The 14198-nt window shown below is 38.3% G+C and overlaps 1 protein-coding gene across 1 annotated transcript in view; it reads left to right on the top strand.

Moving 5' to 3' along the window:
* The window catches only part of LOC137595593 (plexin-A2-like), a 92683-nt gene that overhangs the window by 40036 nt on the left and 38449 nt on the right, over window positions 1-14198 (top strand). Inside the window, exons 5-10 of the mRNA XM_068315803.1 lie at window positions 4613-4713; window positions 7916-8039; window positions 9978-10131; window positions 10616-10712; window positions 11418-11532; window positions 13464-13664. Of these exons, the coding sequence (XP_068171904.1) occupies window positions 4613-4713; window positions 7916-8039; window positions 9978-10131; window positions 10616-10712; window positions 11418-11532; window positions 13464-13664 (792 nt within the window). The remainder of the gene's footprint in view (window positions 1-4612; window positions 4714-7915; window positions 8040-9977; window positions 10132-10615; window positions 10713-11417; window positions 11533-13463; window positions 13665-14198) is intronic.

The following is a 14198-nucleotide window of genomic DNA, read 5'->3' as shown; positions in this document are numbered from 1 at the left end:
ATTAAATTGGTTCCAGTTTATCATGATTTGGTAAAAATTATCTGTGTGTTTCATGATTTTTTTATACTAACAGTTTTTCAAAACAAATATCCTGGTTTAATGTTGTTATCTGGAATCTTACCAGGTGATTATTCATGACCTGCACATCCAGAGTGGGTTTCTTAAATATGCAGGCTGTGTGTGAGGGGATGTACTGCTGTTCTAATTATTTATCCATACGAATCAACTTACAGTGCATGTATGTTTTGTATGTGACACACCCACATACACACACCCACACGCACACCCTGTAGAAAGCTGGGGTTGTAGTGTATATTCCCCTTCATCTACTTGTCTCTGGGGCCCTGTATCATAGAGAAGGGCAGTTTTTGTTATTTCTGGACGATATTCTCTCTTCTCGTTGGAGATAACTGCAAACAGTGCTAATCACTTTGAACTCTCATCTAATGTTTTTTTTTGGCAGAGCTATCTTGCCATGGGTAAAATGGGATTAGGTATCAGTGCAGTGAAAAGAAAAGTCCCTATTGCTGTTTTCAGATGTAGTCTGACTGCTGGAATGAATTGAATTGGAGTCACAGGACAGACACACCAAAGGGTATTGGAATAAATACTGTTGTGTTCATTATTTCAAGAGCAGTCATTAGTTCATTTTCTTCTCTGGATTTTTTGAAAATAGTCAATGCATCAGGCTTAAGCAAACAGGTGATTTTATCTGAATAATAGGGGAGAATATAGACGTAGTGGTAGGGTGCTGTCGTCTCAAACAAATAGAGGTTGCTCTTCCTTCTGTGTTTTTGACTGGAAGAGACAGGATATCACTTATGATGATCTTTGGTTGTTCAAGGAGAGACACACCCTTCCTTGAAGGACACAGCCCATTACTGTTTTCACTCTGCCTCTAGTGATACAGTAACTGAGCAAAAATCAAACTCAGCTCGGCTGGGCATTTTCTCTCAATATTAAAGTAGCTTTGGCTTCACAACACCCAGGAATATGAAGCAAAAGACAGCCTTCATTTTTCTGTCCTGCTCTCCAACTTGAGTCAGCTTTGCTTTCAGACTCTTGCAGCTAAAGTAGGGAATCCTTCAGGGAGAAGGGTTCACTCACGTATTTCCCACATTTCCAGTAGATTCCAGAGATGAGAGGTTTTCCGATTCTTGGGAGCCAAACAATACAGGCATAATGTGGAATGAGGTACTGAGGCAAAGAAAGATTTGGCTGAGATTAGTCGACCCTTGTGGAATAACGTTAAGCCTCCCTGTCTCCTGCCGAGAGAAACATGCAGGGTTAGCATGATGATGATGGGTGAGGAGAGAGGTGAGAAGGAGAGAGAAACAGAGAGAGAGAGAGAGAAAGAGAAAGTGTCATGTGAGTATGTGAGTCTAAGTCTACATCAAAATATCATTGCGAACCATTACTGATGGACAAAAAGATGACATAAATATTTATCAATCAGAATTTTTTTTTTTTACAATGCAATCTTTAAAAGTGACGCTGTAAAATGTAAACCATTATTTGAATTCTCACACATGCATTTTGTTCTCTCCCTCTCTACCTGTTTGTCGGGTAATATCTCTTGCTGATTTATTAATGAAATGTGCCACAGCTCCTACAATTATTTTATCTGATATCTCTTTTTCCTTGGATTGCTACTACAGCACTATTAACCCTGTTCAAAGTCTGATCTCTGATTTTTAAGCGGCAAAGTATTCATCATGTTATTGTTGCATGTTGTCCCAAATTCTCAGATCTGTCTTTTGTCAGGGCAGCACATTAACTGTGAATTGTCAATAATTTTCAAGTATTTAAAAAAACCATGATTAAATTTATGATCCGCCTCAACTCATTTTAATCTTAATTTGTTTGTTCTTCTTATCTAAGATGAAAATCCTTTTTTTTAAAAAATTCCAATTCCAATTATCTGAGCTACTGTTTGATGCAAGAGAAAGAAGAATGTTCTTGGGTACACATAAGTTAGTTAGGAATTGATGTTGCTCAGCAAGTCATTTTTATTAAAATGATGAAAGTTACTCCATGATAAAACAATATGAATATCTGATTTTTAAAATCTCACATATCAGTAGGTTGTATGAGTTTTAGTGCGCAAAAAGTCAAGGAAGGACATTAATATTCTGCATTACATGAAAGTTAATGAAAAAGTTAAGCGTTAAATAAATAATGCAAATGGTTTCATGTCATAAACATGTTGTATTACAGGAATATGAATGTATTACAACTTTGGGGGGAGTGGGAATCAAACCGCCGATCTCAGATCATTGGACTACCCGCTCTACCCCGCACTCTACCACTGAGCCACTGCCGCCCCAAAGTCTACATCAAGTCTATTAATGTGTCACACAGAGCTACGATTCATATTTTTATGATACTTTTTGTGCAATGACCCAAACAGCCTGATGTATATGCAGTTTTGGAAGACGTATCTAAATGTTCTTCATTGTCGATGGCAAAACTGCTCTGTAAAATCAATAGGTTTTGGAGACTGCAAACTTCCACCAAAAGCTCGCTTTCTCCCATACATTTGATTCCCATTTTTATATAACACCTGCTATAAATATATATATATATACTGTATATATATATATATATATAGCAAGTGTTATATACGTATATATTAGGGCTGTCACTTTAACGCATTAATTACATTAATTAATTACACTGCAAATTAACACGCTATAAAAATTAATGCAGTTAATCGCGAGTGGCAAGTCAATGCGCAAACATTTTAAATTTGGCCCATTGAGGGACCCGTAGGCTGCAGTGACGTCACTTCGTACCTGCGCCACTAGACAAAAGCAGGGTGACTGACAACAGAGTTGGACGCGACACAGGAGAGCGAGGCAAGCCCACTCGGACCTTTGGGCGAAAAGTTTATTTAGAAAAAAAACAAAGACGGGACTATTAACAAAAACACAGTGATTCTGTGCTGTAGACGCCTTCTTCAGTCTGCCCCAGGGCAGCTGTGGCTGCACATGTAGCTTACCATCACCAAGTATGAAAGAGGAGTGAATGAATAATGGATCTGATGTAAAGCGTCTTTGAGAAAGCGCCATATAAATCTAATCCCTTATTGTTACTATTATTATTATTATTATTATTATTATTATTATTATTATTATTATTATTATTATTATTATTATTATTATTGCTATAATATTTATTTATTTTTTACTTATTTTATTATTATTATTTGTACCTTTTGAAAAAGGGAATTTTCATATCGCCGAAGCAGCTCCAGACTAACGTATCATTTAAATGCAAAACAATTCAAGGACACAGAGTTGAACGTTAGGTAACCCTTTTAAAGTAAAAGCCTGTTGGCATCTTGCTATTTGGTTGCCTTATTTAGAGGCATGTTATACAATTCATTTTGAATTGCTGTATTGAGTCAGCTTTAATATTCATTTTGATTGAGAGTCTGCTTATGTGCCTATTTGAGACTCAGCCTTATTTTATTTCTGAATTTTATTTATTTTATTTAACTGTGTTTGTATTGCAGTTTTGAAAAATGCACATGGCCTAATTGGTTTGCTGATGTGCTTGGCCTTTTTTCTTTTGAATTTAATTTATAAAGCACACGTAACCAATAAAAATGTGGATTTCAAATATTTTCTTCTTGGTGTGTTATATTGATCAGTCATGGACTACAATTTTGTAATGTCCTAGAATTCAATTTTTTTATTTGGGGGCCTTCAGCAGGCATGACATTAAAATTTAATTAATTAGATTAATTCATTACAAATCCTGGAATTAATGAGATTAATTTTTTTAATCGCCTGACAGCACTAATATATATATATATATATATATATATATATATATATATATATATATATATATATATATATATAAAAAGTGCTGTTTTCTGTCCCATTTGAGAGAAGCTATAAACCCCTCAATCCACCAACGCTACCTTGGTGGCAGGGGTCAGAGTAGCTTACAGTATTATGAGGTGTATTTATTCAAATGTATTAAGTAGAACATCACTGAAGGCGTAGGTGTGAAATGCATGGCCCACCATTGTCTAGTAGTTTGTTAGTGTATTTCTGTATTTCGTTTCTCCAGCTGTGTTGTCACAAACAATGTTCATGTGTGTAAATGGCACAGCTGGTTTTGTTCTGCAACATAGTTATGTGATGTCTATAAAAAGTATGGCCACAGGATTCTTCTCCGCAAGTGACAATAAGAGTAAAGCTGATGCCTCTCCAAAAGTGCTGGCTTCTGTCCCATTTGAGAGAAGTTATAAATGCATCAGTCCTGAACGCTACATTGGAGGCAGCGGTGAGAGCTGCTTACAGTATTATGAGATGTATTTATGCAATTTTGACTAAGTAGAACATCACTGAAGGCCTAGGTGTGAAATGTACGGCCGCAACTGGAGAAGCCATAGTTAGCAAAGGTACAAACAGGTGAGCAAAACAATGGAACTAGTAGTGTTGGAGAAATAATAAAGAATAACCAAGAGGGTCAGAAAAAATTTGAGTTGAGGTAAAGATATGCTTTCTTCTGTTTGTTTTGTTCCAAGAGTTCATGTATCACATCCCGATATTATGTGCAAAGGTGCCTAAACTTTTCTGTCATCCCTCTGCTTTAGGTAGCTCAGGTCCCTTTGGAGGCCTGTGAACAGTACGATACATGTGCTGGCTGTCTGGACTCTGGGGACCCCCACTGTGGCTGGTGTGTTCTGTACAATATGTGAGTCTGCTTCCTTTATTGTTTCTCATGCCACACACATACGTAACAGTCATAGCATTCAAACCACATTACTTGTCTAACCAGCTCATTAAAATAAATAAATTAATTAATAAATAAACAAATAAGGATTAACATATGACCATATTATAATTGGAGTTTACTATGGTGGATTTATTGTGCTTCCTGCTATTCACCATGATCCACAAGTGGTGGGAAAAACAGAAGACCAGGAAAATGCAATCCCTCCTAAATTGCAGTATTAGGGGGCTGTAAAAAAAACTCCATGGGCACAAGATTATACATCTATCAAGAGGGAGGGCGGCTGGGATAGCAGAGAAGGATTAACATGTGAGTAATAATGGGAGTGCAAACTGCACCTCTGCATACACATGGAACATTTTGGGCCTGATGGAGCAAGCTTATCTCCTCCATTTTAATTATGTGACCCCAGGTTAGTTTGCATAATACCATGACATGGAGAGAAGGGATTCAGGTGATTAAAACGGTGTCTCTCTGAACTAGCTATGTTTGAAGCTGACCTCAGCAAAGGATTCACCCCTGCCTCATCACATGACATCAACATCTCAGTATCTTAATGTTTTTAAATAAAGATTTTGTTATCAAGTCTTCAGTGAACTGACAGATTTCCTTTTGGTTCGTTAAACTGTTGTTTTTTTCTCTCTCAATTCCATTACCCTGTTTATTCGAATTAATGCTTACATTTTTGAGTGAATGGATGGGTTGCCTTTCCCTCACGTAACCCAGAATGAATCATTATCCCATCCCATCTATTTTTTCCCCCACTATTAAATCCAGATTGAGGTTTTTTTCTAGCTTCTGAATGGCTTTCACAGACGTCATTCAGCCTCTCATTTTCCCAGCCCAGGTGCGATGCACCAAAGGGACTATCTGACGAGGGGCATGAAAGTACATAAAACCTGAAGGAAAAGGAAAGAAATGGCTCCTTCTGACAAAAACACTGAATGAAAGAAATGGAAGATGAAAGACGTCTTCTTCTTTTTTTGGAGCCACTTCAGCTTATGAATGGTCAAGAGATGAACCATCTATACTCATGTGGTTCTGGTCCATATCAAGGAAACAAGTCAGAAAAGCCGTCATCTCCCTTCCATTCCACTTGTGCATTTTGTTGTAATTAAAGGAGAGACCTCAGCAGTCTTTGAGTTCTCTCAGGAGGTACCATCCCCACAGCAGACTCTGAATGTGTATTAAGTGCTATCTTTACTTGCTGTGCGCAACTTTTATTTTGAAAGAAGAGTCTATGGTGTGCAAAGTATTCAGAGCCATCACAGTCTCTACAACTGAAGAACTCTTGCTCTTCTAAAATCAGTTATTGTTGAATTCAGCCTGCAGAAGTATAGCCCCCCATAATGTACAAATACACTTTAAACACTATCTCCATAATAATTGCTTTTTTTTAAGCTGTGGAAATGTCCTAAACAGAAAATATGTTTGATCTGTTGTGTAAATTAGAATGAAACTCTTATTACTTTGACTTTGTCCAGACATTTTGAGGGTCAAACTGGTGCTCACCCTCACTTACAACAATTAAATGTTTGAATCTGGGAGATGAAAGTAAGGGCATGATTGGACAAATATCTTATAATGATTAAGTAAAAAAAGGTAAAGACAAAAAATCTTATTTTGAATCAAAATGTTATGTGTTTTCAGTTACATGTCATGTTCAAGTATTCCTAAAAATACGGACATAATTTGCTCCAAGAACTTGTCCGTAAGTTGAATTGTTCGTAAATCAGTATTTATTAAATTTCAATCTATAATCTTCATTTGAGGTCATTTAAATGCCATTACTAATCTAAATACAAAAGTACTATTCAGTAAGACTTACTAGAAACAATAATAGAACACAAAAACAGCACACAAACAAAATAAAATATTATATTACAGCAATAAAACATTTACATCTCTATCTCTATTGACTTAATTTTCTTTTGGGGGTGTTGGAAACAAAGCCAAGCTTTAAGCCACTGAAGTATTCCACCGCACTTATATCAATGACGCTCTGATGTGCTTCCTGGTGATCAAAAGTCCAAAATGCATTTTTATGCTTGATTACTGTATTTTATTCGCGTTATCTCAATTAATCTGACCAATAATTATAATTCAGAGTTCAGCATTCCATTGCCAGCTTCAGTTAATTTTTCCGGGCAGACATCTAAATTGAAATCATTTGTTCTTACATCATTTACCATTTACCTCCTACAGGGGGACAACCTGACAGCATTAAAATGACACATAATAAAATAAAATACAGGTACAGGTTGTTTCAACTTGAGTCGTTCATGATTATACGTCTGTTTGAAAAAAAATCATTATTTCACTCAACTTAATGTCTGTCCACCACAAATATTGTACTCTTAAACTCACAACAACAAAAAAACCTGTTAAAAACACATTATACACCTACACATAGTTCTATTATCTATGATTAAGCATCACTTATAATTGATGTGATTGAATTGAATTCAAGGTAGTTTACAGTAAGATTTTTCTCCTTATAATTGAATCCTGAATCCATAGTCAGCTGTTGATGTTACTGTAGCATGTAGCACGTAGCTTACCTTTAGAGTGAAGGAAGAGGAGAAGGAGCGAGGAAATATTTTTGGTCAGAGGCAGAGTTTTCATCAGAGGTGGTCGCCTTTACCACTATCTCCACTGGCCTTTAGCATCCATGCTAAACAGTAAAGTATCCTTGGCAGGAAGCCGGACACAGACAACAACAAACGAAAACGAGGGGAAGTTGAGCGTCGGTAATGAGCCAATGCAGCAGTGCTGCTCGGTGGGGGTCGTAGCAGAAAGGGGACCTGCAGGACAATGTTTGTTCGTATCTTTGAATGATCCTAAGTTGAATGTTTATAAGTTGACTACTTGTATATGTATATATGTACAGTATATACTTATATGTATATACGTATATGATACTGAAGAGCATTTATGCATGATTTATATTGTTTAGGGTTTTTTTTGCCATTCTCAATAAATATAAGTTTGCACAAACTGAAAATTATTGGTAAAGAGCACAATAAGTTCAATTCAACTAGAGACTGTGTTGTTTCAAGATACAATATTTCACTCAAAGTGATGAAATCAGAGTTTTGCCAAAACTGTATTCTTGTTCTTCTGACACTATATTGTACAGTTTTAATTCTGTCTGTCTCTTCAGGTGCTCGAGGAAGGATCGGTGTCACAGGGCGGAAGAGGCCTTTCGCTTCACCACAGACATTAACTGTTGTGTAAAGGTTATTGCTCATCCAAACAGCATTGCTGTATCAGCACATAGTGTCCCAGTGAGTCTGCTATCAGTCCATCGGTCACTGCCCTCTGACTATTGTCACAATATTTATGAGCCATTGCTGAGAGTAGCCTTGTACAGTCAAATTAATGGTACAAAGCTGGCAGATGTAGTTTTTGTGAGAGGTGAGAAAGAGAAAGTTGGGCGATGACACCCACTCTATTTATGGTGGGGAAAAAAGGGTTAAAAAAAGTGAGAATTGTTTTTATGGTGGTGAGCTACTCCGTGTGCGTCTGTGATGCATCTGTCATAAAGATAGCATAGCCAGGAGCACAGAGGACTAACATAAAGGTGGGTTTAGAAAAACAGGTTGACATTTTGGGAAATACACTCACTTGCTTGTAAGATATATATGAGCGGATTAATGGTATTCTTGTATATGTCAAATGTTGTAGTAGCTACTTATCTTTAGCATCAAGAGTGGAAGAAGAAGATGTGGCTGGCCATTCCAGTAAAACCATCTGCTAAGGAACAGCAGTGTCAGAACCAAAGACAGACAAACTGGAGTAGGCAGTTGTAGTAGGAAAGGTTTTATTAAAATAGGTGGAGGTAACGCCTGGAGAGTTCTTCAGTTGCAGTCAGGTGAAGCAAGGCCTCAGGGCTGACGATCAACACTAGGAACACAGGAAAAACCAGGATTACTGAGTATCAGCACTCAGATAATGGTTTCAAATCTGGAGTCATGCACACTAAAAATCTAGCAGCATGGATGTGATAGGGATGAATTGATTGCTGAACACACACACACACTAAGGCCATGTCCACACGTAGCCAGGTATTTTTAAAAACAAATGTTTTTCCTTTCCACCTTGAAAAAAAATTCACATCCGCACGACATTGTTTTTGTAAAAACCTCCGTCCGCGCATAACTGCATAAGTGCATTGATCAACACCTTTTTTGAGCATAACAACTCTGTAACAAGTCCAGCAATGACAGGAACAAGGACCAGGACATCCGGACGTTCACGTCTCTCCTTCTGAAGGCTGACTTCCATCTCAAAGTTCTCCCACCAGCTGGCAGTGCGACCTGCTCTGACCTAGAGTTGGTGTTGGCGTCTTTGTCATGGAACGAATGAATTAATGAATGAAAAAATGTATTTTATTGTCATTGCACATATAGTAGGATTTCATGGACAACAAGATTAGTACTATTCCCTCAGGTACATTTGTAACAAAAGTAAAACAACAGCAACAAAAATAGAGACAGAGCAATTAAAAACGTATACATATATAACATTTAGGAATCTGATAAAGAAAGATGATCTCTGTGGTGTCTGTACATGTAAACATTGGTCACACACATATGACATCACAGCAATTTTCATCACTTACTAGACGTTTCAAGAACAAAAAGTCACACAGCCATCCACATGAAAACACATATACAACGTTTTCAAAAATCTTTTGGCTGGCGTTTTCAAAAACCTTCATTTTTGTCATGGATATATGCGTTGTCTTGTGGATGGTAGGCCTAACTGTAGGGAAAAGTATGCGTTTTTTAAAATATTGGCTACGAATGGAAATGGCCCCAGAAAGCTGTTGTAACACCAGCCAATCAGCAGCCCCTAAGCTCACTTATTAATCATTAATATTGTATATGCAATGGTTTTACGCTGTACTAAATTGATGTGTGAAAGTATCAAATTGTGAATTTAAAGGGTGGGACAGTAAATTTCTTGTTTTTAGGGTTCACTCATGACATGGACACAATTTAACATGTTAATCAGGGAGCTTGAGTGGACGGCCGTGGTTAGTGTTTCTCCCTGTTTCAAAGACATACCTGATAGATATGAAAGAATATATAAAAAAAATTGGTACATTTGCCAGATATGTAAATAATCATTTAACTTTGTGCTTTAAAATATATTAAAAAGTATTCATGTCCCAGGTTAGGTTCTTTACATCAAATGATGTCTTTCTTCTGTCCATTTAGCTTCTGCTGGAGGTGAATAATGTTCCAGACCTCTCTGCTGGAATCATGTGTTCTTTTGGCCAACAGGCCCAAGTAGAGGGTCACGTCAATGGGAACAGGGTCATGTGTCTGTCCCCAGCTGGGAAGGAGGTCCCTCACATACCACATGGACGAGGTGAGCTCAGATATGTTGTGTCAAAACAGACAAATAAATGAATTATACACTACAAGAATTAATGCATCCTGTCAAGGATGAAAATCAGAATTCCAAACACACACAAACATCCTGCTTTTCAAGTTGAGCACTATTCTTTTTTTGTTTATCCAAAGAGTTTCATAAGTACCACGGCGCTGTGAATTTCCTGTGAACAAATGCTATAATCCTTCAGTTGAAAATTGTGACTCAAGGTTTTCCTCTGACAGCAGCAGGACACCCTTGAAGAGACACAGAAACCAGGTGTCTCTTTACAGAAGTGTGATAAATGATTTAACATGTTTTTCTTCATTTTGACCTTGTCTTTTCACAGATTGTTTTCGTTCTCTCGGCCATCCTTTCGGTTGCTCTGTCACCTTTTTCTCTGTCAGTTATATTTCAGTCTTTTTTCCCCATTCTTTAACTCATTGTGGTCTCTTATTCCTTTCTTACTTTCTCTCTCTAGACTGGGCTGGTGTAGAGCTCCGTTTGAACTCAAAGGAAACCGGGCAAATGGTCGCCAACACAGAGGTGAAGTTCTATAACTGCAGCACACATGAAACGTAAGTCCAGCTGCTATCCTCTCATCCCCCCTCAACCCTATTCAGCCCCCACCTATGATTTGTTCCATAGATGGAAGAGAACAATGCATTTATTACTGCCTTTTTGTTTCGACTTTTCTCCAGCTGTTGGTTTGAGAGCCTGTTCATCACATAATCAAATACATATGCCGACACATTCTTCAGTTAGTTTTATTGAGTGAGTTTTGCAAAGCACACAGACTCCGTTCATGCCTGGAAACTGCACTTTAAACCCACATTGTTCATGTTTGAGGAGCTTTAGTGGTGCAACTGAACACTTTGCTGTAGACCAGCAGTCACCAAAGACTCCTAAATAGATAAGCATTACGGCCATACAGCTTTTTTATCCCCACTCGACTTGACCCACCACAGAATTGTGCTTGTTCGAATATATAAGACTGTCAGGACTAGAACATGACTGGCAGGGGAACCCAAAAGCACGACATACAAGCAGGCGGGTCAAGAGTCACAAAAAGGGTTTAATCAGACAGGCAGGGTTCTGGTACTGGGAGTTCAGTCCAAAAAGCAGACAGGTCAGACTAAAGGCGAAAAGGCAGAATCCAATAGGTACTGACCATTCATATGCAAAATATAAATTAAAGAGGCAGACATTCATATTCTTTCACATGTTGCGCACACAGGGTAACTGAGTGACCAGGAGGTATTTGTGTTCATTTCATCCTGTAGGTGCCTTTCCTGTGTGAACAGCACATTTCGCTGCCACTGGTGTAAATATCGCAACCTCTGCACCCACGACCCCAGCACCTGCTCCTTTCAGGAGGGTAGAGTCAACACCACAGAGGTATTGTTGAAGTGAGAGATCAGTTAGACGACATCTCTTCCTCTTCTGACTGAATTTGATTCTCGGGGGTGTAGAGGCCGAGCCAGGCTTTAAGCCACCGAGATATTCCACCTGCGTAAATAATGCACAGATATGCTTATTTTTAATCAAATGTCTGACATGCAACTTTCTGTTTGATTACTGTGTTTTATTTCCGTTAAGTTTGTCAGTGGTCAGTTAATTTGATGAATAGTTAACATCAAATAGGAACACATGCGGAGTCCAGCATTCAGTGGTCAAAAAAACTGTTAATCCTGCTTGGCAGAAATGTAACCCGGCCACCATCGGTTCATACTTGTGAATGAGCACCAATTACACCCAAGAGACCCAGTAACATTATTTAACAGTTGGGGTGTGAAAGAATTTTCTGACAGCAACCCCATAGTCGACATTGCCAGCAATGGCGTGGCGCGAATGTGCAGTCTCAATGTTAGTGAACGTCTCCATGCGCATATATACATTTGTGCGTTCATTCTTTGCACAGAAGTTCACAGAGGTGAGAGTAAAAGAAGGACAAAATGATGAAGATGACACAGAGCAAACTATTCACTTAGTCTTATATTTGCTGAGTTATTTTGTGATGTTAATATGAAATCTTAATCTATGGGTTGTTAATGTTACATTTTATAGACAGTTCACATTATGCCTATTGCCATGTTGGTGTGATCGGCCCTTATCCATGGTCCTGAAGCCTAATTAGGACATCTTCATCATCTTCATCTTCCACATGGTTGCTGGCACAAAAAATGAAATGATTCATTCATTCATTCATTTCCTGCCCGCCCATGTATTTTAAAGTTTGTAATAAATATGAATGTTCAACTGTTCCCAATTTAGGCTCAAAGGGCCTGCCATTAACCTAAAAAAGAACTGTTCATTGCTTATTTTTTTACAATAGCAAAAAAAAATCCCCCCTCCCCTGTTTTTTTGACAAATCACATCATGATTATTACTATACGATGGAATTAAAGATTTACAAATAAAACTAGAACCAAGCTAGTCACAGACTGCAACATCCCGCGACAACCCTGAATTCAAAATTTTACCCTGACCTGCTTGCGTAGATCTTACTCACACTGGCCCCCTCCCTCATCGTTCGATCTTATGCGGTTCCCAAGTGTACAAAAGTTGAGATTTGACCTTGACCTAGCTTTCTCAAGGTCAAGGTCATCATCTCGTTTTCATCCCCTTTACCGCCCAAGTAATGTGCTTTTGGTTTGGTTCCATCTTTCTCTCTGCATCGGTTTCAAAGATATTTGGTGGACTAAATCTTTTTATATATGCATAGACGAACGGACGGATGAATGGACGAACACACGGACACTGATAATCACAATACATCACCCCTTTGAAGCGGGATGTAAAAATGTATGACACTAAAAGATCTGTTATCAATCAATCAATCAATCAATCAATCAAGTTTTATCTATATAGCGCTTAATAATGGCAACAGACATTTCAAAGCGCGTTAACAGACAGAAAAATCCAACTGAACCCTCCAACAGTGGTGGGGAAAAACTCCCTCGTTGAGGAAGAAACTCCGAGCAGGACCCAGACTCTTTTGGGCGGCCATCCGCCTTGACTGGTTGGGTGGAAAAGAAATCAAAGGAAGACAATGACAGGCAGTCACTATGCATTTACCATTTGTTTGCAACATCAATCTCTCATGATCAAAATAATTCATGTTAGCATCACACATGCATATGAATGAACACCAATAACAAGTACAGATTCATGAACAAATATTCTAGCTATATAATGTAGACAGAAAAATCTCTGAAAGGAAAGAAAAGAACATGCTACTTTTTTATTCTTTTGAATGCTTCAGTGATTTACAGGAAGTAAAACATGAAAAACAAGCAGGTTTTTTGTTGTGTTTATTTTCTTAACAGGACTGCCCGAAGCTCCTTCATTCTGGGGACATTGTCATTCCAGCCGGTGAGGTCCGACCAATCACTCTGAGAGCACGAAACCTTCCCCAACCCCAGTCAGGCCAGCGGGGCTACGAGTGTGTGTTGAATGTGCAGGGTATCACCCACCGTGTCACAGCACTGCGCTTTAACAGCACCAGTGTGCAGTGTCAAAACAGCTCGGTAGGAACTTATTCAGTCCCACTGCACTATCACAGCTGTCAAATGAAGCAGCAGCTCAGAAGCCGTGTAGGCAAGGTGCACATGGTTTATGAGTGAAGACCTCCGGGGTGTTGAGAACACTGAGTAGAAAGTATAGGAAAGAGAATTTTGGAAAGGAAAGGAAAGGAAAGGAAAGGAAGGGAAGGGAAGGAAAGGAAAGGAAAGGAAAGGAAAGGAAAGGAAAGGAAAGGAAAGGAAAGGAAAGGAAAGGAAAGGAAAGGAAAGGAAAGGAAAGGAAAGGAAAGGAAAGGAAAGGACATCAATACAACATTGTTATTCTAACTTCAAGATGTTCACTAAGATGCTACCAAAACACAGTTGTAGGATGAATGTGAATTATTGCACAATGTAAATTACAAATAACAAATATTTTAATGCCAAACACACCTTGCTGCTTTGTGTGAAATGTCCATTTTCTTCAGATGTGGAATGATCAGCCACCCAAGGCATTTTGGCATACAAAAGAGAAGCAAACAACCATTGCAGAATGACAGA

This window comes from Antennarius striatus, chromosome 5 (genome assembly GCF_040054535.1).
Source record: "Antennarius striatus isolate MH-2024 chromosome 5, ASM4005453v1, whole genome shotgun sequence".
Taxonomy (NCBI): Eukaryota; Metazoa; Chordata; class Actinopteri; order Lophiiformes; family Antennariidae; genus Antennarius; species Antennarius striatus.
Note: the sequence above shows the minus strand (reverse complement) of the source record. Positions and strands in the feature narration are given on the sequence as shown.